The sequence below is a fragment of the Cottoperca gobio genome, chromosome 16, assembly GCF_900634415.1.
Source record: "Cottoperca gobio chromosome 16, fCotGob3.1, whole genome shotgun sequence".
NCBI lineage: Eukaryota > Metazoa > Chordata > Actinopteri > Perciformes > Bovichtidae > Cottoperca > Cottoperca gobio.
In genome coordinates, this window is record NC_041370.1 from 13,044,578 (window position 1) to 13,066,417 (window position 21,840).

Sequence of the window (21,840 nt, forward strand, 5' to 3'; positions counted from 1 at the left end):
CTTGTAAGTCCTTATGGTGGGCCTGGAGGGGGAAGTGGACAATACCTGGTGGCACATACGATGGTTCTCTAGTGGAAACATCCAGCAGCACAAACCAGTCATCTTCTATCTGCGGTAGTGCTACTTGCTTTTCACTCAGCACTTGGTTAATTTCTGAGTCTTCTACCACAACCATCACTCTTTTCTCTCTCCGCTCAATAGTTGTTATTTCAACCAGAGAGACACGTTCTTCCGGGGACACTTCAACACGGTCTGCAACAGCAACTGAGACAAAACAGATACAAAATCCTCAGACGCTACATGGACAGTGCAGGGGATTAAAGAATAAGAGCGTCTGCAAAGCTCAGGATTGATTGCTGTGAAGGTGTGAAGCAGTACAGGGGTGGGGGGGGGGGGGGGGGGGTTAGCAATACCTGGTGCTACATATGATGTTTCTCTGGGACCAACATCCAGCAACACAAACCAGTCATCATCTCTGGCAGTCACTGGCTGTTGTGGAATTTCTTGTAGAGGTCTTGGCGCCTCTTCTATGATCGTTCTCTCTTCAGATACTACTTCTCTAATCTCCTCCTTGACTGCAGCTCCAACCACAGAGACAAAACTTTCTGCACCCATCTGGTCGCTCACCTTCAACGTAACTGATATGAGTAAAGTGGAGAGAAGGTCTTTTAACACAAGCAGTAATACGCACTTCATGTATATTAGCGAGCAAGCACAAAATAAAGCCCAAGACAGCGAATGTTTTACCAGAGGGTTTTTAGCAATACCTGGGGCTACATATGATGTTTGTCTGGGACCAACATCCAGCAACACAAACCAGTCATCATCTGTGTCAGTGAGAGTCTGTGGTGGTGGGATCTCTGCTATACGTCTTACTTCGTCTTCTGCTGTTTGTCTCTCTTCTAAAATAATCTCGGTTTTCTCCTCAACTGTCGTAATCACAGTCTCTGAGGTGAAATACTCGCCTTCATCCAGCCGAGCACGATCCACAGTAGATGCTAATGATGACAATAAAGACACACAATCTTTGAACATGGGAGCAAACATGCAATGCCAAAAGACTCACAGTAGGAGAAGCAGGACAGGTTTTTATTATTTGCAAGAAACTATTTCCAGTAGTCAAGTACAGCCAGTTAATATGGTAATATTGGTGTTTTGGTGCTCAAAGGTCCATGAACTCACTGGCTGTGAGGGAGGTTTGAGAGGAATGTTCTGTGTGAGTTTGTGTTAAGATGATTCAAATATATGTGTCTTTATATATACACATTATAAATACAATTTTAATTTTGAGGACTAAAAAACAACACTTTAAATTCCCCTTTTTTTTTGATTAATCAGAAAACGCAGGGAAGGGATGTTTGCCTGTGATACCCTAATGTGATAACCCTAACCCTTTTTATTCACCCCTTTTGCAAGATTAGGACATTTACGTTGACTAAATTTGTTCCATCTGCTATGTTATCATTACTTTCACTCCACTGCCTCCACCTGAATATAACCCAGAACTATACCCAGCACAGGCAGGCCTTTCATAAATGTGAAATTCTATTTATAAGAGATGGGGAAGTAATCATGTGTTAACTTCTCCCTTCTATTGAATCTAAAGAGGGTTTTGTGAACTCAACTGACTTATCAACTGTTAATCTAAAAGGTACACAAAAAAGTGTTGGAGAAAGAAAATGGTAGTGATATTAGAGACATTAGGAGAGGTCTAAAGTTGTTTGCAAAATGACATACTGTACCTGGTGGTTTGTAAACAGCGTTGTATGGAGCATGGTCAAAAAGTATGAACCAGACATCCTTCTCTGCCCCCTGAGATTGACCCTCTGCCTGAAGCCTCTCTGCAACGTCTCCCTCAGTTATCTCCTGCAGTATTTCTGTCTTACGCCATGTCCCCTCTTTTTCTAGCCTCTCCTCTGACATTACACCTCGCTGTACCAGCACATCTTCCATTTCTTCCTGCGTCCGCCCTCTCTCTTCTACAATAGTCACTCTCTTCTTAGTCTTACGCGCCACCTTCTGGTATGCTACTACAGAAGTAGTGACATCTGTGGATCCGGACTTCAACTTCTCCTCCACCTCTTCCTGCCATTCCTTTTCTATCTGACGTAGCTCCTCATCGGACAGACTCTCGCCTGTCACCTCTTGTTCACTCCCCTGCTTCACCTCGGCCTCTTCCTCTTCAGGCAACAAGCCCTTTAAAAACACCTGCTTTATCTGCTCTTCCAATTCATCCACTTCCTCTTCTTCTCTCTCGATTCTCCTCACAGATTTCCTCACCACTCTTTCTGTTATACGTTCAGCTTGTATTTGTACTTCCTGCTCCAAATCTCCCTCTTCCTCTCTTAACTTCTCCATCTCTTCCTTACCCAGTTCTTCTTCTATTACTTCCTGAAGTCGCTCTGCCATCTCATCCATTTCTTGGAGCCTTTCCTCTAAACCCCTAACTTCCCTCAGCTTCCTTTCCAAAACATCTGCCACTCTCAGCTTGTCTACAAAGATCACAGTTTCCTGCAGCCTCTCAAGAATCTCCTCACTGGTCAGTTCCTGCTCTGCCACATGCATGCCCTGCTCCTCCAGGAGCTGGAACTGAGCTTGGGGTGAGACTGGGAGGAGTAAAAGGGGAAAGCAAAACAATGAACCATGAAAGGAACTAAAATATGATTTACATAGCAGATTGTTAAAAGGTCAGTATTACATTTCAGAAGTTCATATTTCCACACACAAGGAACTCACATGGTTTTTCAACATGCTCAAGCGAGGACACGAAGTAAAGGTACCATTCATCTCGCTGCGTCAGTGCTGGTCTCAATAGTCGGTCCAAAGAGCTCATTTTTACCAAGCTGAGCTTAGCTGACAACATCAGAGAAACAATACTGAAAAATGTCATACCAGATGAGCACACACACACACATCTCAAACTGCAAAATGCTGGAAAACAGGGCAGAACAGCACCACATGCGTGTTTCTTTAGAAGCCTTTAAGGATATTGCAGTGTACAAAAGTGCATGCTGGTTGCATGTTCTTTAAAATCCAACCAAAGTGAAAGATTAGGATGTTCTCGGTTCAGATTTCCTTACGGCAAACTTCTAAATAACCTTTAGCAGGCATTAAAAGTGCAAATACCTGGCTGTTTCACAAACTCAAACGGTGGGACAAAGGGGAAAGGAGGATGACGATGGAGCAGGGCGGACCACTCGTCCTCCTTTCTCCTCTGCTGTTGCTCGTCTGATGCCAGCTCCTGGCACGGCTGACTAGCTGTCTGGGTTAGGGTTTGAGAGCAAGTCTGCCCGGTCACAGTGTCCTGCCATGTTACTGTGTGAACAGACTGCCCCTCCTCCCAGGACTGAATGAAAGTCTGCTCAGACTCCCCTCTGGCTGTGAAGAGATGACGAGGTGATGGTAGTTATGCAACGGTTTTGCTGGGAGAGATGGCGGCCAATGTGAATGCTCCCACAGTAGTTCAAGCTTGTTTTGACCAAACCAGATGCCAAGCATTTGTACCAGACTATTGTGAGTCCAGTAAGCGGAGGTTAGTACAAAGCTGAATGAAAGATGCCTCTCATCTTTCACAACAAGAACAGATGAAAAGGGCAAAACTGACGATTTCTTTTCAATGTTGAAAGTTCCAGCTGTATCCTGTTTTAATGACAGCCACGCGAGCAGTGATGAGTCAGGCAGTCAGGATGTTAAACATAAAGCTACATGCAAATGAAAGCCATTGTGCAACACACGTCAAGCAGCGACTTCTGCCAAAAAGAAATGCGGAACAGCAGCCTCAAGACTGGAAATGCCCGTGTGTCCGCAAGTGAGAGAGGAAACGTCTTCTTTTTTTGTCTTTTTGACCAAAGACCTCTTTCAGGCATCATGGCAGGGAAAGTACAAGGTGGGGGACATTACCCACATGTCAGAGTAGTTCAGCGTTCTGACAAGTTAACCGTCTGTGCCACAGATGACAGGCAATGTTATGAAAAGAATTACAGAAGTGAAAGCAAATGAGCCAGAATGGATGAGCGTGTTAAATTATGTGGTGAAGCCGTTTGCGAGCGAGAATGAAATAACTGCTGCAAATATGCCAAAAAGCGCTGGTGCGGCTCCACGCAGTTCCTGGTACCTGGGAATTCAGGAGAAGGCTGGGGTTTGTCAGACGTCAGCATCGTCGACCAATCGTCCACCTCGCACCTGGTTGACGCTGAGAGTTGTTGCAGGAGCTGGAGAGTTTCATCTCCAGCTGCAAGAGCGAAACAAGTCAAAGAGCAGCTTATCGAACCCACGCTTTGATACAATGATTCCAACACGGGCTCACACACTTGCACATACCTCCATCTAGGTTACGGGACAGTCTCTTGCTCGCTGAGCGTGTGAAGCGAGGGGCTGGGCGGTCGATCAAGGAGCTGGCCTGGCGGGTCTGGGCCTGAGTACGCCCACTGTACCGGAACTTAGAGCCCAAGACGAGGAAGCGACGTGATGAGGGGGGCTCCACTGTTGGAACTCTGGGAGGGACAAAAACATTCATTTTAATTTCATACACCCACCATTAAATACATTTGCTAATTTCATAACAGTACCAGAGCCATGCACCAGGAGTTCAAATATAAATTACATCATTTTCACAATCATAAAGACGGTCAGTTATGCAACAAGGTAAGCAACTTCGACCTGTATCTTATTAAGTAGACGAAACCTTTGGGGTTTAATTCTAAGGTCATCACCGTGGGTATGTAGCTTTTCCTCTGCCAGGGAGCCAATATAAGGCTTAAGCTGCAGAGACCAGTTAGCCAATTATCTAAGGGATAGGCACAACCTCCGAATGACCTCTGTTGCCAGGCAAGGTAGTGTCATTCAGAATAAGAGATGACCTGAAATGACCTGGGCTTACCTGAAGAAGGTATGGTGTTCAACGCAAACTTTCCACAGCTTCTTCGAGGCTTTGTAGTTGGGCAGTTTAAAGCCAATTGTGCTTTCATACTGCTCTTGCTGTCAAGTGAAGAAACAAAAATAAATTCAAGGTTGAATATAATGACATTATTATGGAAACCTTATTTATAAAATACTTTTAAATGCCAGCTATAAAGATGCAAGTGTACAGTACAGCATAGTCTAGAATCAAAACCTGAATTGCAGTTTATATCATCTTATTGTATTAAGTTAACTGGAATTCATTTACAGAGTTATAAGAAAATAAAGATAAAAATGAGATGAAACGTCTTCAACACAACGCAGTAATTCCCGACGACTTCAAAATATGTGAAACACAACAGTGGGGGGGTTATAATCCAACAATAGCATTATAAATGTAATATTAATGTAATATAAGAAAAAAAATCTAATTTAAACTGAGAAATTGAGATTTACCTCTGACGGCCGGATTTTGATGAAGAAGCTGCTGCGCTTGTAAGAGATCTTGAGCACTTTGGGCCAAGGGAAACGGTTGATCCTCAGCTTGTCCTTGTAAACCATCAGACCACTCGAGCAAACCCCCAGCGTAATGTCCACACCATCAAGATCCTGCATGCACAAAAACAGGATGAAACAGCTGTGATGTTGTATCACTGCACGCCATCACCCCAACCCTGCACTTACAATAAACAGTCACTGGGAGGCAGACTTTTTCACACAACGGAGGATATGGAGTTTGAGGTCATTGAGTTTTAAATAATATTAATCTCTCCTTTTTTTCTAAAAGGGAGACATCAATTTTGTAATTAAAATGTGGATGCTACTGATGTAATACAAGCATGCCGTTGCAAAATAACGACACAGGAAGTCGGTAAATCCTTGAACTGTTGACTTTTAGAATTCCCATTAAAAACCTACAGATTACACCCGACACTAATCTAAACAGGCAAGATCATTCAAAACAAAAACATACCTTAGCATGGTGCAGGTCAACTCCATACATGGCGAGTTTCTTGGCGTTTTCCAGAAACAATATGTCTGCCTGGGCTGGGCTCATTGACCTGTGAAAACACAGATGATAAGGTTTTGTTTTTTTTTTAAAGATATGTTTTATTGTCAGTTTTGTTTGAAGGACCTGTCAAACCATCCATCTAAACAGTAATAAAAAAACTCTATCGCACTCTATCGCATGTGTTGCCATGTTGCTCCAATCATCCCCCCTTTGATTACCTGTATGTGCGGTGCAGCTCCATCACCTTTTCCTCCAGCTCTTTGCTCTGTCCGGGGGCCAGGCCCAGTTCACTTACATACTCTGGTCCATGGAGCTCTGGGTCATACTCTCCGAGCTCTGACTGGGCTGTGTAGGAGCCCAGCATGGAGAGTGTGACAAAGGAACAGGGAAGAACACCACGCAGAATGTCCTTCCTCAGCTGGAGACACAGGAAGTACCTGAAGAAGATGTGAATGGAAGAAAATAAGCTCATTTATGAAGATGTCAAAAAAAAAATATTGCGGTTGTCATGAGATTTTTACTGTAGTGACGACTTTTTTTTTACAAGTTGGAGACTGTTCTCATGTATGTACTATATGACGCTAGCTTAGTTTAGCATAAGGACTGGAAGCAGGGGGAAAGGGCTAGCCTGGTTCTGTCAAATATAATGTTGTACGTCAGCTCATAATCAGTTTCTTTTTAAATGTCAAACTTTTCATTCACCTGGTGAGGTCTTCAGTAAGCTGGGCTGGATCAGGAGGGTAGAACTTCACGCCGAATGTAAACTCATACACAGCACCTGAAACCTGTTTCCGGATCTCTTTGGTAGATTCCAACCAAATCTGTGGAAGTATTGTGGGGGGGGGGGGGGGGGAGTAAATGACCAACTGCTCACAGCCAATTTCAGTGTCATGTAAAATATCTGGTTATGCTTTTACAGAGAAACCAAAACTACAGTGAGTGGGAACACAAGCCTACAGTGCTGGTTGGGGTTTCCAAGATGGTGAGGCCAAAGTAATCTCTCTCCAGCAGGTTGACATGGTCGCACACCTTTGTTAGAAGTTCTTGGACTTTAGCATGTTTCTAGATGAGAAAGAGAGACACAGAGACGGATATTATTCAGTTTTCATAACCATATGAATCTTTAACAGGGGTTGATAGCCATTACACAAACACAAGACAACATACTACAATTTGGGAGGTCTCTTACATCAAGCTCACACTCAAACAGAGTGCCGTCCAGTAAGGTGACTTTGCATTGCATGGTCTTCTGACGTTTGGAGCCTTGAGCCTCTTCTTCCTTTGTCTCCGTCTTCTTTTCTTTTACAGGCTTCTCTTTCTTCGCCTCCACCTTAACCTTCTCCTTAATCTTCTCCTTTGCCTTCTCCTTCTCCTTCGCCTTCTCCTTTGCCTTCTCCTTCTCCTCTCCTTTGGCTTCTTTCTCCTGTTCGGCTGGCTCTTCTTCTTTTTTCTCCGTGTCCTCCTCCTCCTTCACTTCTTCCACAACTTCGGGCTCCTTCTTTATCGCAGCTTCTTCCTTGTGTTCCTGCTGGTAGAGTCAACACAAAATATTTTCAAAAGTATGTGACATCGAGATGAAAAGAATGGAGGACTCAATGTTTTGTTTTTTTATTATGACAGCACTATAATTACAACGACTGCAGATCTTAGAAAACAGCAAAGATACTGCTGTTGAGGAAAGCTGCATTTGCAGACCAGCATGGATCATTTCTTGTTTCAGGCCAAGCTCTCAGCTCAAAACAGCATAGTTACTTTCGCTGAGCAAGCTGTCCACATCATAAAAAATTCATTAGAAAGGAAAAAAAACATGTGTTCCTCTACTACAATCCAATCTGCTGCATACATTTGTGTACGAGAGCTCTATTCTTTTCTCAATTCTCACGCACTGGTGATTAAAGGAAAAGTTTGACATTTTGGGAAATGCACTTATTCTCTTTCTTGCCTAAAGTGAGATGAGAAGATCGATACCACTCTCATATATGTCCGTTAAATATGATGCTACAGCCAGCAGCCGGTAAGCATAGCTTAAAAACTGGAAGAAGGTGGAAACAGCTAGCCTTGGCTCTGTCCAAAGATACTGCCGACCTGCGCCTTGAAAGCTCACTAATTGCTTTAACATGCTTTATCTCACTTGTTTAATCAGTACAAAAACCAAAGTGTAAAAACAACAGGGGGTGGACGAATGTGCGTGACTATTTCTTGGCTTGGAGCAGCAAACCTCCTGGAATCTTATTATCACAGTGGCAACTAAGGGTCACTGAAGTCACTGCACCCGAAAAGGACGTAGTCTCGCACATAAATCCCCGTAAAAAAAACTTGTTATTTATAAACTTTGTTTCTTGTAGAGATTAAACAGACAGGATACAAATGTGATGGTTATTGAGTTTAAAAGATGCTGGTAGGTGGATTGTTACCTGCTCTTTCTCCCCTGTTTCCTGTTCTTTGTGTTAAGCTAAGCTAACCGTAGCCTTATATTGATCGGTGTAATAGTGTAGTATTTGTCAGTGTCACACTCACCTGTGCCTCTGCGCTGCTTATCGAGTGCTGATCAGGGGCCGGTTCAGTGTCTGGCTCAGTTTTAAGCTCAGGCTCTGGAGCTGCGATCGGTGCTTTCACCTGCTCCTCACTTGGCCCTTTCACCTCCTTCTCCTCCTTCTTTCCTTTGTTCTTCCCTTTCTCTTTTTTCTTCCCTTTTCCCTCTTCGTTCTGCGTTTCTTCTGTCTTTTCCTCCTCCTTCTCCTTCACCTCTTCCTTTGCCTTGTCCTCCTCTTTCTTTTTTGACTCGTCTTTTGTTGTTTTCTCCTCTTCCTTCTTTTTAGCCTTCTCTTCTTTTGTTTTCTCCTCCTCCTTCTTCTTGGTCTTTTCCTCTTCTCTCTTCTTTGCTTTTTCTGCCTCTCTTGCCTTTTCTTCCTCTCTCTTCTTTGCTTTCTCTTCTTCTCTCTTCTTAACCCTTTCTTCTTCCTCTGCTTTCCTCTTTGCTTTTTCCTCTTCCTTCTTCTTTACCTTATCCTCCTTTTCTTTTTTCTTTACAACCTTTTTCTCAACTTTTTCCTCCTCTTTGCACTCTTTCTTTTCGCCTTCTGCCCCCTGGTCTTTAACTTCAGCAGTTTCCTTATTTTCTTCTTCTTTTGTCTCTAATTTTTCCTCCTTCTTTTCTTCAGTCTGCTGAGCTTTCTCCTCCTCTTCGTTTTTCACCTTTTCCTCTTCCTTTTTCTCCTCGCCGCTTTTCAATTTCTCCTCATCTTTTTTCTCTTGTTTCTTCTTGGCGTCTTTCTTTTTCTTTTTACTGCCCCTCTTCTCAACCTTTTCTTTCTCCTTCTCTTTCTCCTTCTCCTCTTTTTGTTCTTTTTCTTCCTTCTTTTCTACTTCTTTCACCTCGGCTTTTTCCTCCTCTGCTTTAACCTCTTTCTCTTCACTTTTCACCTCTTCCTCCTCCCCCTCTTTTGCCTCATCAGATTTTTCTTCTTGGTCTGCCTTTTCCTCCTTGGCTTTCTCTGCCTCAAAGCCCTCTCCCTCAGAGCACTGTGAGCGCCGTTTGAGGAAAGATGAGAAGAGGCGAGACAGGCCTTTGCCAGCAGAGGTCCGGGTACGAGGCTTCAGCTCTTCCTCATGGGAGGTAGCTACGTCAGTAGGCCCAGGCTCAGAGGCCTGCTCCTGGGCCTTCTTGCTCGACTGCTCACCTTCCGGCTCGGACGCCGCCGCCTCTGGATTCTGCTTGTTCTCTGGTTCGGGTTCGGGCTCAGCGCCACTGGCCTTCTGCTTGCCCTCAGTGTCCGCCTCGCTCACTGCACTTGCCTCTGTTGTCATGGTAGCCACTGGGAAGGAGAACAGAAGAGAGTCAGAGATGGAGAAAAGGTCACGGTGCTTTACAGTGTGACAGTGTGCACAGCATGGCTATACTTGGTACACAACAAACAAGATGACTATGAGCAATAGCATTACTCGTCACTGTGCTGCGAATGGCAAGCACATTAAATGTATGGATTGTACTGTTTATCAGTAAATCACTAATGTTCATGTTCAAGGATTATAATAAACAACTAGAGCTGAAACGGTTAGTGAATTAATCAGCTACAAATTGGTTTTATTTGTCTAATTTTTAAGCAAAACATTTACTGGTTATAGATTCTTTCATTTGCAGTTGTTTCTGTTTTAGGTCAAATGTGTAAGTGAATATCTTTTATGACTGTTAGTCAGACAGAAATAGTTATTTGAAGACCAAGGGCTCTGAGAAATCGGGATGGTCTTTTTTTCTAAAATAAAAAATCTAATAGGTTCATCCTGAAAATGATCAGCAGATTAATCGATAGTGAAAACAACCATCAAATGCAGCGCAACAAAAAAAAAAACATGTTGTTGTGTTGAATCCTAAATGGTGTGACCAGAATAGGCTTATATCACTTTTCTCATACATAGTGATGATGAAACTTCCATCATTCAAATAAGGTCATCTGTATGCATGCTTCATTATGCTCACTTAATGCTGAGGCTCTAATCAAAATTAATTTACCATAAGAAAAATTGTATAATAATTCATTCATTATTGTTGCCTACTCCGAGTGGCATAAATGAGACTTATTCCATAAAACATGAAGCAAACTGCCACCCACAGATTATATTCTAACTCAAACATACTACAACATACTCACACACACACATACACAAACACCACTTCATCACACAATAGGCCTCCTTGTTGACGAGTGTGTCTCTGTCTACATGGAGTTCTGAGGGCGAGCTCACAACGCTGCTTATCAGAGACTCATTAAATCTCACTGACACAAAGGAAGCATTCTGCTCTGCATATTAGCGCCGCCTGGATCATCCTCGCCAAGCATGCCTGGCTCTTCATCTCACACACGCCCACCCTGCACAGGTTATCTAAGGCAGCATGACCATGTATACGGTGATATAAAATGGTCAATCAATCGTTTCAAATCAATACTTCTTGGTGGATTAGGTTAGGTCACTGTGGGCAGTGCTGCAAAAAAGATAATTGAGCAGGACTGCGTTATCAGTATCTGCTTTAAAAGTACACTAAACGGTAGTGAATATATTACCTTCTGTATAGGGCTACTAACAATTATTTTAATTAATCGATTAATCTGCCGATTTTTTTCTCGATGAATCGATTGAAAATATAATTTAAAAAACCTAGTTTCTAAAAGTCTTTAAATGTTGTTTTGTTAATCCAAAACCTAAAAGATGTTTAATATGATATAAAACAGAGAAAAGTAGGCCATTTGTGCATGAAAAGTGTATTTATTATCAAAATAGTTGGAGATTATCTTTCTGTTGACAGGACAAAACGGATGGTTAGACTAATCGTTCAACCTGACAGTACAGCAGTGATGGAAGATAACAAGACTGCTTTCAATATGTACTTATACTACTTTTACTCTATTTAATTGTTGTGTACTCGCCACTTTATTTCCTTGTTATTTTGCTGTAACAAGGTACATTTCCCCGTTGTGGGTCTAATAAAGGATTTCTGATTCTGATGTAACAAACAGTGCGAGCATACTTGTTTAAATGACTTATTATACAATGATGTGATTCAAAGTCACAGTACAAGGGCATTGGACTTTAATGAACACGACTTTGATTAACTAGTTTGGCAGCGAGAGGACAGATCTGGTATATTTAGAAACGTCAAACCAGCTGACTGAAAGTATTATGTAATCGCTACACCTCTCCTAAGTGAGATATATCAGTTACAGCAGTTCACATCACAATCAATGTTTGTCTTCAATGAGAACGACTTACATCCTGTCTGTACTAGGCATTGTCTAATTGGTGACCAACGTGGCCGTGTTTGTCCCTTCCATATGTAGTTCAAGTCCCACCCTGCCTTGTATGCAGTGGGGGAGGGGGGGGGGACGCTAGACAAGCAGACAGGCAGGCCAATCTTCCAGATGTACAGGGCCGTCCCAAAAGGTTGCAGCCTGGCCCTCTATACCATACACTTCCTAGTGGCACTATAGGACAGCAGGAGGGGAGGAGGGGAGGGGAGGAGGGGAGGGGAGGAGGAGGGGGTACGCACACAGACCAAATCCTCTTTAGCCCTCCCATTGTTTGTGTCCAGTGACCAATAACTGTGCTGCACACTATAACTAATCCTGCCTACCCTTCCCCCCCTCAAGACCCCCATAGGCCTATTCCCTAGGTCACCACACACACACATACATACACACACCACACACTGGTATGCATCAATGCCCACGGGCTCCTCTGGGTCTTTTAATGCTCTGTCATCTCAATTGTGATTGTCAGGGCACAGACATGCTCCTAATGGACCAGCTGAGCTTGTGTCTGCTGCCTCCTCCATTTTGTGTTGCCTATCTAACATCTCTGCTATCAGCCAGCTGAGCAGGACTAACCTGCATCATGACCAATTGAGATAGCGGCAGTCACACCACAGGAGCTTAAAAAAAAACAACCATAAATCTCTCATAATTTGACGCATGTTTCTTGTTCGGTGTGGAGGTAATTAGATGAAATATTGCTGAACTGTAAAAGAAATAAATAAATAAATAATCTGCTCTTGATCCTACATAATTAGAGTCTCTAATTAGCTAAATTATAGATGAAGTAGGCCACCTCCTAGCAAAATTGAGCTCTGGATCAGGTGCAAACGTCAGGGCTGGAGCTGAATGAGGATTTGATTTAGAGTTTATGTCACTTTCAATTGAATTTAATGTTCCCACCGGAAGATAGATTTGAAATTGAATTTGACTCAGTGAATTTTATTTAAAAGGAAAGGTCATAATTTAGTAGATTGAATGAGTTGCATTGTGTGAAGATTAATTAATTCACATGCTTAAACCGTGTGAGCTCCAAACAATATTAATTGTTCTCATTAACATTATGCAAAACATTTTTTTTTAATTATATACCAAGAACTTTATATTATGTATATTATGTGCCAGAGATGCTGCAGTGCTGCTGCTATGCATGTGTCAATGTGTGATGAAATGAGACGAGAAGGTTGATTGGGGAGAGATTGCCGAGGAGGAGGAGGAGGAGGAGGAGGAGGAGGTATAGCATATAAATAGCTACATGTGCTCAGGATGCAGGGACTTATTAGCCTTTACTGACAAGCTCATATCTATTTACAGTGCGCTGCACACAACACGCAATATGCACATGTGTGCGCAGCCGCAAATGCACACGCCGCTAGAGCACTGTCTTTAAGATGACAGGGGAAGATTTCATTTGTTTTGAGTGAACGCACCGGTCACAGACTGACAGGTAACAGGAGTTCTACAGTAACATTACCCAGAAGGAATACTAGGACAAAAAGAAAGCATGTTTCCTGGGTACTGAGAGTAGGCTTAAGGAATTAGAAGGAGTTTAGAGTTAATCGTCCCCCAAGTGACCAAGTGAGATTATCTCCATCCATCTACCTGCCTACAGTATCTATCTCACTTAGTATCAATCCGTCTCCCGTCACTCTGCATCTCTGTCTCTGGGGTCTATGGCTTTGGGTGTGCGTGCACCTGCGTTTGTGTGGGAGAGAGAGAGAGAGAAGAGCTGGAGGAAGCACGGTTGCGATCAGCTGTGCTGATTCATGGTTTTATGGCGGAGCCTCGCCTACTTGGACGAAAAACAACAGAAAAGAACTGAAAGCCAAGATATCAGTCCTCTGGCCACATGGTGGCTCCTATTAACCTCGCTCAGTAAACACAGGCACACATGCCAACATACACGCAAACACGTGCCTGGGTAAACTGTCCATATGCAGTTCGTAGACACAAGCCTGCCCAGCAACATCGTGAATACACACAATCATGGACCGGCTGGCACGGAATCTCAAATCATTATCGTGCACATTGAACTTCTTATTAAACGAGCCTAAAGATGCAAAAATAATACTGCTTTCAAGATTATGGAGAGGCATATGTAAAGTGACTCATAAAACTTTGTATGAAGCGTTGTAATCATGGATTCTGTGAGACCTCTCGTGTGTACTGCGTTACATTCAACAACAAAAGGTATTAGGCTACGAGAGGTTCATTTCAGTCAAGTCCTCTTTGTAAACCTAACCCAAAGCCAGTTCTTAACTGATCAATACACACAGATGGTCTGTGAGCCTGATGCTGTAACATGAACCGACATGGGAAAAGAATGAAGTAGCTTGATTGATTTACTGCGGTTGCCCTGAAAGCCATTCTGAATCCATCTCCAACATCCCCTCAGCCAAAGCCCATTGAATACTATAGTACATGTTTTTATGTTGGACACACACAGAATCCAGATCTGTGTCTTGGCAGTAAGAGTCATTAGTTAAAAGGATATAACTAATGAACTCAATTGGCTACATTAAAATTTAAATAATTCTGGAATTTGTAAATATTATGTGAAGTTAGATTTGTTTTCATGGTCTTTAAGCTGCGCAAACCCACAGACTTCCTCGTCCATGAAGAGAAGAGACAAACGACTGTATGTGGCGTATGTTCCTTAGTCAGTAATGCACACACACACACACACACACACGCTCACATACTCACACACTCACACACAAAACAGAGTAGTATTCTAACTGCACAAATGCATCATAACTCCCAAAAGAGGATTAACACCAGCAATCTCTTCTGGGACCTCGATGACCTCACCCTCACACAGCAGACCTGAAAACATCCTTCAGCAGCTCTGTGTTCACAACACTGCTGATACAGCATTACAGGAGACCCAGAGTACCCGGGTCTTATCTCTGCCATTTTCATTAACCTCTGTGTTTACTTCTGTTACACTTGCCAGTCCTACTGAAATAATGTCTCCGCTTCATCCCTCCTACGTCTATATCTGCACCGCTTCATGAAAGATTATCTGACTATATTTATCCAGCAGTATCATCAATGGAGATGAGGCTTATTGGATGAGTTTCTCTTAATGTGTTATGGGAAGTACACAGACACACATTCACATATGCCGCCCTCGAGCAAAGATGGATATTTTTAACCCATACACTCGTCTTGGGGGGGGGGGGGGGGGAATGAAAGCAAGTCATGTCAAGCGGAAAATGAAATCCAAAAGCAGTGGCATCTCTGAAACAGCATGAAAAAACAACAACATCTGAGCAGACACACAGCTGTGTAACGCAATTCCACACCAAGAACATCCTGACACGAAGAGCTACATCATGTGGAACAATACCTATTAAAACATAAGAATGAGCGAGGGGATCAAATATGACAATCATGTCCCCTTCAGTGAGTTTACAATATTAATTTAAGATGTGTTTCTCGTATGCATCAAATATTATCATCATTGGACATGATCAGAGCTCTTTATTATACTCTATGTGAAGTTGAGCCAGAAAAGACAACAGAAAATATATATGTTCCCCCCCCCCCATCATTCATCATCCTTTACCACATTGTATCAGCCATTGCATTACTTCATAATATATCTTAATGCGTGTAGTCTTAATACAAAAACAAACTGATAACTTGCGTGCTCATTCATTTTTTACCAAAACAACACATGGAGAAAACCCATCGCCGCCTCCGCTGATACGGAGCACTTCTGATCCATGGGGATGTTGTAAGACAGCTATTGGACTAGTTTAATTGTGCAAAAATAAAAAGGCAATATAATTGTAATTTGCTTTAACAAATCATCGCGTAATTCTCGCATGGTAATGTATCCTTGTGTGACTTCAATTTCCAACTTTTTCTTCAATTAAACCGCACGAATAGTTTCCGGCTGTATCGGGCCAGCGTGCCAGGGTATTTAAACAATCTGTGTATGAAAATGGCGCCGAATGTACAACAAAACAAATAAACACTAACTCATCCCCACCGCCCGAGGAACATAGATCGTAAATTTGGCTTACCTACTCTAGGATTCGCATCAATGGGAAAGCAAACGGTACAAAATCCGACAAAATGCTATATTCCGCACGTTCACAGAAGATACAATGTTGCGGAGCGACACATGCTTTGTTGTGCTGAAGGTGTCCGATGCTCGTAAAGGGGTGGAGTCTCGCACTGAGGCTGGGATTTGGGTTGACCAACGGGGCAGAGACCAGCACGTCTCACAACCACATGCCGAGGTGGAGGAGATGGACTCAACTTTCATATGATGCTGATCAGAGCTGCACTAAATATAAGACTATGTTCAAATATGTGAAGATGCTGCAGCAATGTAACCTTAAAAAACGCTACAGTAATCCATAGGTGTTTAAATCTGCGGATAAACGTTCTACTGTTAGCAATAGGCCTACTCATTAACCTATTTTGACTTTTACATTGTCACGTACATTCGCAACTCATCACTATGTTGGTACACCACATTAAACCTTGTTACTAAAGTCCCATACAGGCATGGAGTAAGGGGCCAAAGAGTGCAATCATTAACAGTACAAAGTCCCGAAACAGGAGGGGGGCTACAGGAATATTCTGTCCTGAGTCCTGCCCAGTCTTTTCATGCACCAGCGTGGTGCATTCATCTGCACAGCATGAGGTTGTCAGGACTACAACTTTGAGCCAATTTGGTGAGATATTAAAAGAGACAGTTTCAGATTCATTAGAAACATGTAATGTCCAACAACAGACCCACTCTCAGCCATCTAAACAATTAAAACAAACAAACCAGCACACACACACACACACACACATGTGCGTCTGCTCACGTGCACAGACATACACACAAGCTGTCTTTATGGACCCCACCCATCTGCCTGACCCCATTAGGGCCATACGGCGCATAGGCAGAAAGAGGGGGGTGTAAAGGGGTTCATTATTCTCACAGCTACACAGGGTAAGACACCATCACCTTTGTCTCACAGAGGCGAGTTCATGTGGCATGCATAGCAGTGTCACGTGTCATTTCTGGGCAATTTATTTGAAGGAAAAAGTCTTACCAGCAAAAAGATGATTCCGTAAATGGTGTCATAAAGTCCAAAAGAGGGGTCACAAAGCAAGGGAGACACCAAAGCACAGAATCATAACATTTCTCTCCTGCACAGTAACAGTCCGTAATCGTGTTTGTTTTTCTTCTTTAGACTTTGATTACTGAACACAGTGATGACACACAAGCAGCACAAAAACGGGTGGTGTTAAACATTAACTGTGACATAGCGCATTAACAGGAAACAAGTACTTTTGCATATAGTTTGTTTCTGTTTTCTCTGCTTTAGTTTGGGATGGAAGGAGAGTCAGCGAGATGATAGAGGGAGACCGAGGGAGAGAAACAAAGACTACATTAACTACTCGAGTTGCCTTCAGTTGCTTAGGAACCCCTGCCCTGCCCTGTGCCTACTGCAAGGAGCAGGTGTTGAGCTGGACCCAGGAGAGGGAGGAGAGACAGAAACGAGAGGGGAGGAGAAGAGGAGCAGCACTCACAGTCCCTCGAGACAGTGACAGACTGGAACACAGACTCTGAGACTACCCACAGTAGACACACCCAAAACAGTGACGCACACTTTCCGTTTCCCTCGTCACTCTTCCTCATTTGCTCAAAAACACAGGCGAACACGCACATGCGATGCTGCAGTGTATTTCTCCAGCTGAGTGTATGGGGGTTATGTTTGTTTGGAACATCTTTATCCCTCTCTGGCTCCATCACTCAGTGATTACATAATGTCCAATACCCCTGCCACCTAATTCATCTCTTTGACTTTCAATACTGCATCTGGGTCCGCATCGCACACACGCACACACACCGTGCCGCTTTCCCTTCTGCATCTTATGTAAAACAACTTGTGCAGCTTTGAAAATGCTTTAAAAATGAATTTTGAGTGCATGTGATGCAGGCATGGTTGCAGGGGTTTTATTTGTGCTCAGGAACAGAGCTCTGAAGAGCACTAACGGGATTGATGGTAACGGCACATCAATATTCATAGTGCACCATTATGTTATGAAGAATTCATGAAGCAGGAATGTTCCATGTTTCAGCTCCTTTCTGCCAGCAGACATGTTGCCCATCCTTCTTGTCTTAGGCCAAGTTTGAATTATCACCTTCCATGCACACCTTAAGTGAATTTAAATTACACAGCATGGTGTTTCCTCAAAGGGAAGAGTCAGGACATGTCTATGTTGCAGATTAAATTCATCCTGTGCTATAATACAGAGAAAAGGGCAGGACAACTTTCCCAAAAAATAAACAAGTCATGGATTTTCTGCAGCTGGTAAAACTGCTGTAAACATTTGCATCCAGAGACTATGCAAAGCCAGATTTCCAGTCAAATTGGAAATTAAATGCTTATATTAATATGCATGCGCTTGGATGTCATCTGAGATCTCTTAAAAAAGAAGCTGTATCAAGCCCTCGGGCTCACAGTACGTTTGAACAGATTGTAGCGGACATTCTAGGCCACCTAAGTCCAGCTACATTGTGTCTGATCATCTGATGATACTGTAAATGGCCATGTTTTCTTAGTTTACACTGCCCCCTGGTGGAGAGATGGTAAATGAATCAGCTTTCCACACGCATGTTGCTAAATTGACTGTATAATAGGTCTGCAGTAAAAACATGTCAAATGTTAATGTCCCTAAAGTTCTCTACACATATTAAAAATTACATTGTAATTAAAATTCTTAAATCTTCTCTACACTGACAATTTCCCAATACTATAATAATAAAAACACTCCGAGGTGAAAGATTAAATCACTAGTTCAACATTAATTATTTGTTGCAAGCGAAAGGGAATCCCCGCCAATACGACTCTACGTCAACACTGAGCTGTAAGGCACGGTGGGAGCATGTGTTCACGAGAGATAAAGAAGTGTATCGTCCAGATGCCTCAGGGAGACACGGTCACGCTACCCCTCCCAAAACAAGTTTGGTGTGGGTAGTCACCAGCAGCTCAACAACAGCAGTGTACCATCATTTCAGCTACGAAAGCTCTCAATGGGATTCCTTCACAATCTATTCTTCAGATCTAAACATTTTTTTAAAAGGATGATTTTTTTAAATGTAATCATATAAATAAAGTACAATGTTTTCTCTGGGACATAAAGAAAGAGTAACTTTTCATCACGCAAATAGAGAATCATGGCAGAAAAGCTTTTTAACAAAGCGAATACAAGCATGTAGAAGATACAGAGAGAGTCTGCACTCAGGAGGAGTGGCATGTCAAATAGAAATCATGAAGGATTCATATTTAATAGTCTCTATAAAGAGTGATGACTTCATAGAATTGTTGCATTAATATAAATGAAATGCTTCTCTGCAGCTGGGAGCAGGGTTGTTTAATTATAAGTATGCTCTGCATTGCCTTTAAAATCATATTGTAGTACATTAAGGGGGACTCATTTGAAAATAATTGTTACTCTCTATGTACTGTGTGCAAAACATCACTGCAATACGCTTCCAATAAGTCTCATATGCAATGGATCATTATTACAACAGCTCAATTGCCTTTGTTGTAACTTATATACATCTTAAATGGGGATTGATACTCACATCATATCGAGGTAGAAGGTTGTTGTAGATGGCATGGACAATCCCAGACCAGGTCAGAGAGAGGGAGAGAGTGAGTCAGTTCAGTAAAATACTTATTTTATCTATGTGACAGAACACATAAACGAGAGTTTAGAAAGTTCAAGCAAAAAGGTGACAGCATAGTCAACGAGATGTTTAGTACAAAGTACGTAGTTTTCCTAAAACAATGCCCATAAAAATAAATAAATAACAAGAAGCCATTAAATAAAGGGGTGAAATTAAGAATGGACCGAAAAAGTGTACGCTGAAGCTTAAGTTTTTTAAGAAACCCTTTTTACTGTTACATTTACAAAAAGAACAAACAAAAACAGAGATCCAAACGTTTCATGCAGAAATAATAATCATATATATATATTTCAGTTTTATATGCGTTTACTACCTTATTTTTAAACTTTGTTTTAATTATATTTGCCAAGTGAAAATCGCAAAAACAAGAAGGCTAATGACTAATGTCATCAATACGTAGTCCATCTACTTTACTTTGCTTTCAATCTTATTTGTGAATATGTTGTCTATCAATGTAATAGTGTCTGTTGTGAGTCTGTTTCTGTACATTGTATTAATAAAGTATGTTGTCCTTTTGTGTCCAGTCGGGTTTAACAAATCAATATCAAAACCACCACATAGCCTACAATTTGTCATTATATTTTCAAACATACCAGCTATCCTATCGTATCTATCCTTCAATGTATCAAGGCAGGTTCCTCATGTTCCACACACACACACTCACACACACACACACACACACACACACACACACACACACACACACAGGTAATGATTATGTGTTTAGATTTTTCAACATCAATTTCTACAGATAAACATGTTTTATAGTGTTTGACATACATTTAACCATCTTGCATGTTACAGCTTACTTAATGAATACTGCACATAAACAACTACTAATTTATCACATAGCTGATATAAGCCTGTATCAGATTATGAATAGTTCTTTGAAAGTATAGCATATAGTGCTAGCATCCTGAAACCGTGTATGTAACTAGGATATAGTAGATCCAAATCAGCTCAATCAAAAAAGTATTCTTCATGCTGTCCTTTAGATGTATACTTCTGTTATCAGCATAATAAACAGACACATATTAGTTATATAATTCATACAGGATAACATACCTGTTTAGCTTTGGTTGTGTTGTGTTGTTTATGATCATTAGGATAGGTAGCTTGGAGTTATAAAGTATTTTGGGAGCAGAGTCTCTGAGCAGGTGAAGGCAACCTCACAGCAAACATTTGGCAGACATTTCTGAACATTTTGTTATCATGTCCTCGACAGACGACAGTAGGCTAGGCGTCCTACTTTCTTGTTTCTCAGATACAGCACAAACATCTCCGACCTCGTCGTGTTTGACATAATCCCTCTAAATACGGTGCAGTAAACTCTAAACGAACTGCCGCCGCGAGCAGACGGTAAATGAAAAACCTCGCAGGACAAAGGTGTGAAACATGTGAACACAATAACAGCGTCTGAGTCATACCTGAGCACACATATGTCTCCTCTGAGTGTTTCCTCCACCTTTAGTTTGTTGCCATAATTCCGGTGATATCCTTCGGAACAAGTTGGAGACTGTCGGATAGGTTTCCACTGAGAGGCGGTGTCGCAGCCACAATGACGAAGCACTAAGTAGTGATGGGTGGAGATCTGATGGGTGGAGATCAGAGGTCGGAGCGTTACTTAAAAAACACCAATGGGAGAAGAATACTCAGATATTTTTAAAAGTAGCAACTGTACTGTTTCAGGTAAATGTTATGCATTTATTTTTGAGTTAAAGTACAAAAGTGTCAGCATCAAAATATACCTAAAGTATGCCGAAACCAAAACTAAAAGCAGGCTACTAATTTAGCTAAATAGTCATAATAATGTATATTATATAATTTGATTTTAATCCTGTGTTAATCACATTAATGTTGCAAATGGTAAAGTTGGAGCTGATCTTAACTACTTTAAAAACTGCTGAGTAGTTTAGACAATAATAATTCATCATCATTTATTAGTTATATGTTGTATTAATAATCTGACTCCACAAAGTAACTAGTAAGTAAATCTTTAATAAAGTACAATATGTGCCTCTGAAATGTAGTGGAGTAGAAGTGTAACGTAGCATAAAATGGTATCTCAAAATTGCACTTAAGTAGTATACAGTAGGCTACTTGAGTAAATGTTACTTAGTTACTTTCCACCACTGTTAAAAATCTTATAGATTACCTTTTATTTTTCTTCTTTAAAGTAATGATATACTGGTTGTCTGTTAGGAAGCAACAAACAACATTAACCTACGTATCCTTACAAATAAAAATGCATTTCTGTTCACCCTTACAGGTGAGTCAGGTGCAGTGTTGTTCCCCGTGGTTGTCAGTGGGTGAAGTCATCCAAACGGCCTCAACACAGATGGGTATGCCCTCCAGGCAGTGTTTATAGAACAGTGTTCATGTTGACACAAATGATTCCTTATCAAAATGTCTCC

The 21,840-nt window shown here is 41.8% G+C and overlaps 2 protein-coding genes across 21 annotated transcripts in view; both read right to left on the reverse strand.

Moving 5' to 3' along the window:
* The window catches only part of LOC115021278 (titin-like), a 21,382-nt gene extending 12,719 nt beyond the window's left edge, over nucleotides 1-8,663 (reverse strand). For 17 of the 20 annotated variants that reach the window (XR_003833713.1, XR_003833712.1, XR_003833711.1 and 14 more), the window contains exons 1-15: nucleotides 7,101-7,301; nucleotides 6,869-6,973; nucleotides 6,614-6,732; nucleotides 6,130-6,348; nucleotides 5,873-5,960; nucleotides 5,356-5,508; nucleotides 4,880-4,977; nucleotides 4,321-4,493; nucleotides 4,115-4,231; nucleotides 3,127-3,378; nucleotides 2,737-2,853; nucleotides 1,743-2,606; nucleotides 768-998; nucleotides 414-638; nucleotides 46-264 (exon numbers count right to left, since the gene is read on the reverse strand). Coding sequence is in view for 16 of the 20 variants with exons in the window: in XM_029451592.1 (XP_029307452.1) it covers nucleotides 46-264; nucleotides 414-638; nucleotides 768-998; nucleotides 1,743-2,606; nucleotides 2,737-2,853; nucleotides 3,127-3,378; nucleotides 4,115-4,231; nucleotides 4,321-4,493; nucleotides 4,880-4,977; nucleotides 5,356-5,508; nucleotides 5,873-5,960; nucleotides 6,130-6,348; nucleotides 6,614-6,732; nucleotides 6,869-6,973; nucleotides 7,101-7,154 (3,034 nt within the window). In the remaining 4 variants the exon portion in view is untranslated. Of the gene's footprint in view, nucleotides 1-45; nucleotides 265-413; nucleotides 639-767; nucleotides 999-1,742; nucleotides 2,607-2,736; nucleotides 2,854-3,126; nucleotides 3,379-4,114; nucleotides 4,232-4,320; nucleotides 4,494-4,879; nucleotides 4,978-5,355; nucleotides 5,509-5,872; nucleotides 5,961-6,129; nucleotides 6,349-6,613; nucleotides 6,733-6,868; nucleotides 6,974-7,100; nucleotides 7,440-8,428 lie in introns of those variants that run through there. The other 3 variants (XM_029451587.1, XM_029451586.1, XM_029451593.1) reach the window with 3 other exon arrangements.
* LOC115021050 (protein PXR1-like) lies at nucleotides 7,660-21,700 on the reverse strand. The gene is made up of 6 exons (XM_029451174.1): nucleotides 21,694-21,700; nucleotides 21,582-21,621; nucleotides 20,854-21,049; nucleotides 20,020-20,041; nucleotides 9,107-9,708; nucleotides 7,660-7,677 (listed from the first exon to the last, which is right to left on the reverse strand). Exons 3-6 carry the CDS (start codon nucleotides 20,863-20,865, stop codon nucleotides 7,660-7,662), a joined length of 654 nt encoding a protein of 217 aa, XP_029307034.1. The 5' UTR covers nucleotides 20,866-21,049; nucleotides 21,582-21,621; nucleotides 21,694-21,700.
* Nucleotides 21,701-21,840: the final 140 nt, after the last annotated feature.

Bases quoted from the DNA above. Each gene is read 5' to 3' on its own strand.
- LOC115021050 (XM_029451174.1), bottom strand. The intron at 9,709-20,019 runs GTATGTTTGAAA...CCATGACAACAG, and splicing joins TAGATACGATAGGATAGCTG to AGGCAAGTGCAGTGAGCGAG.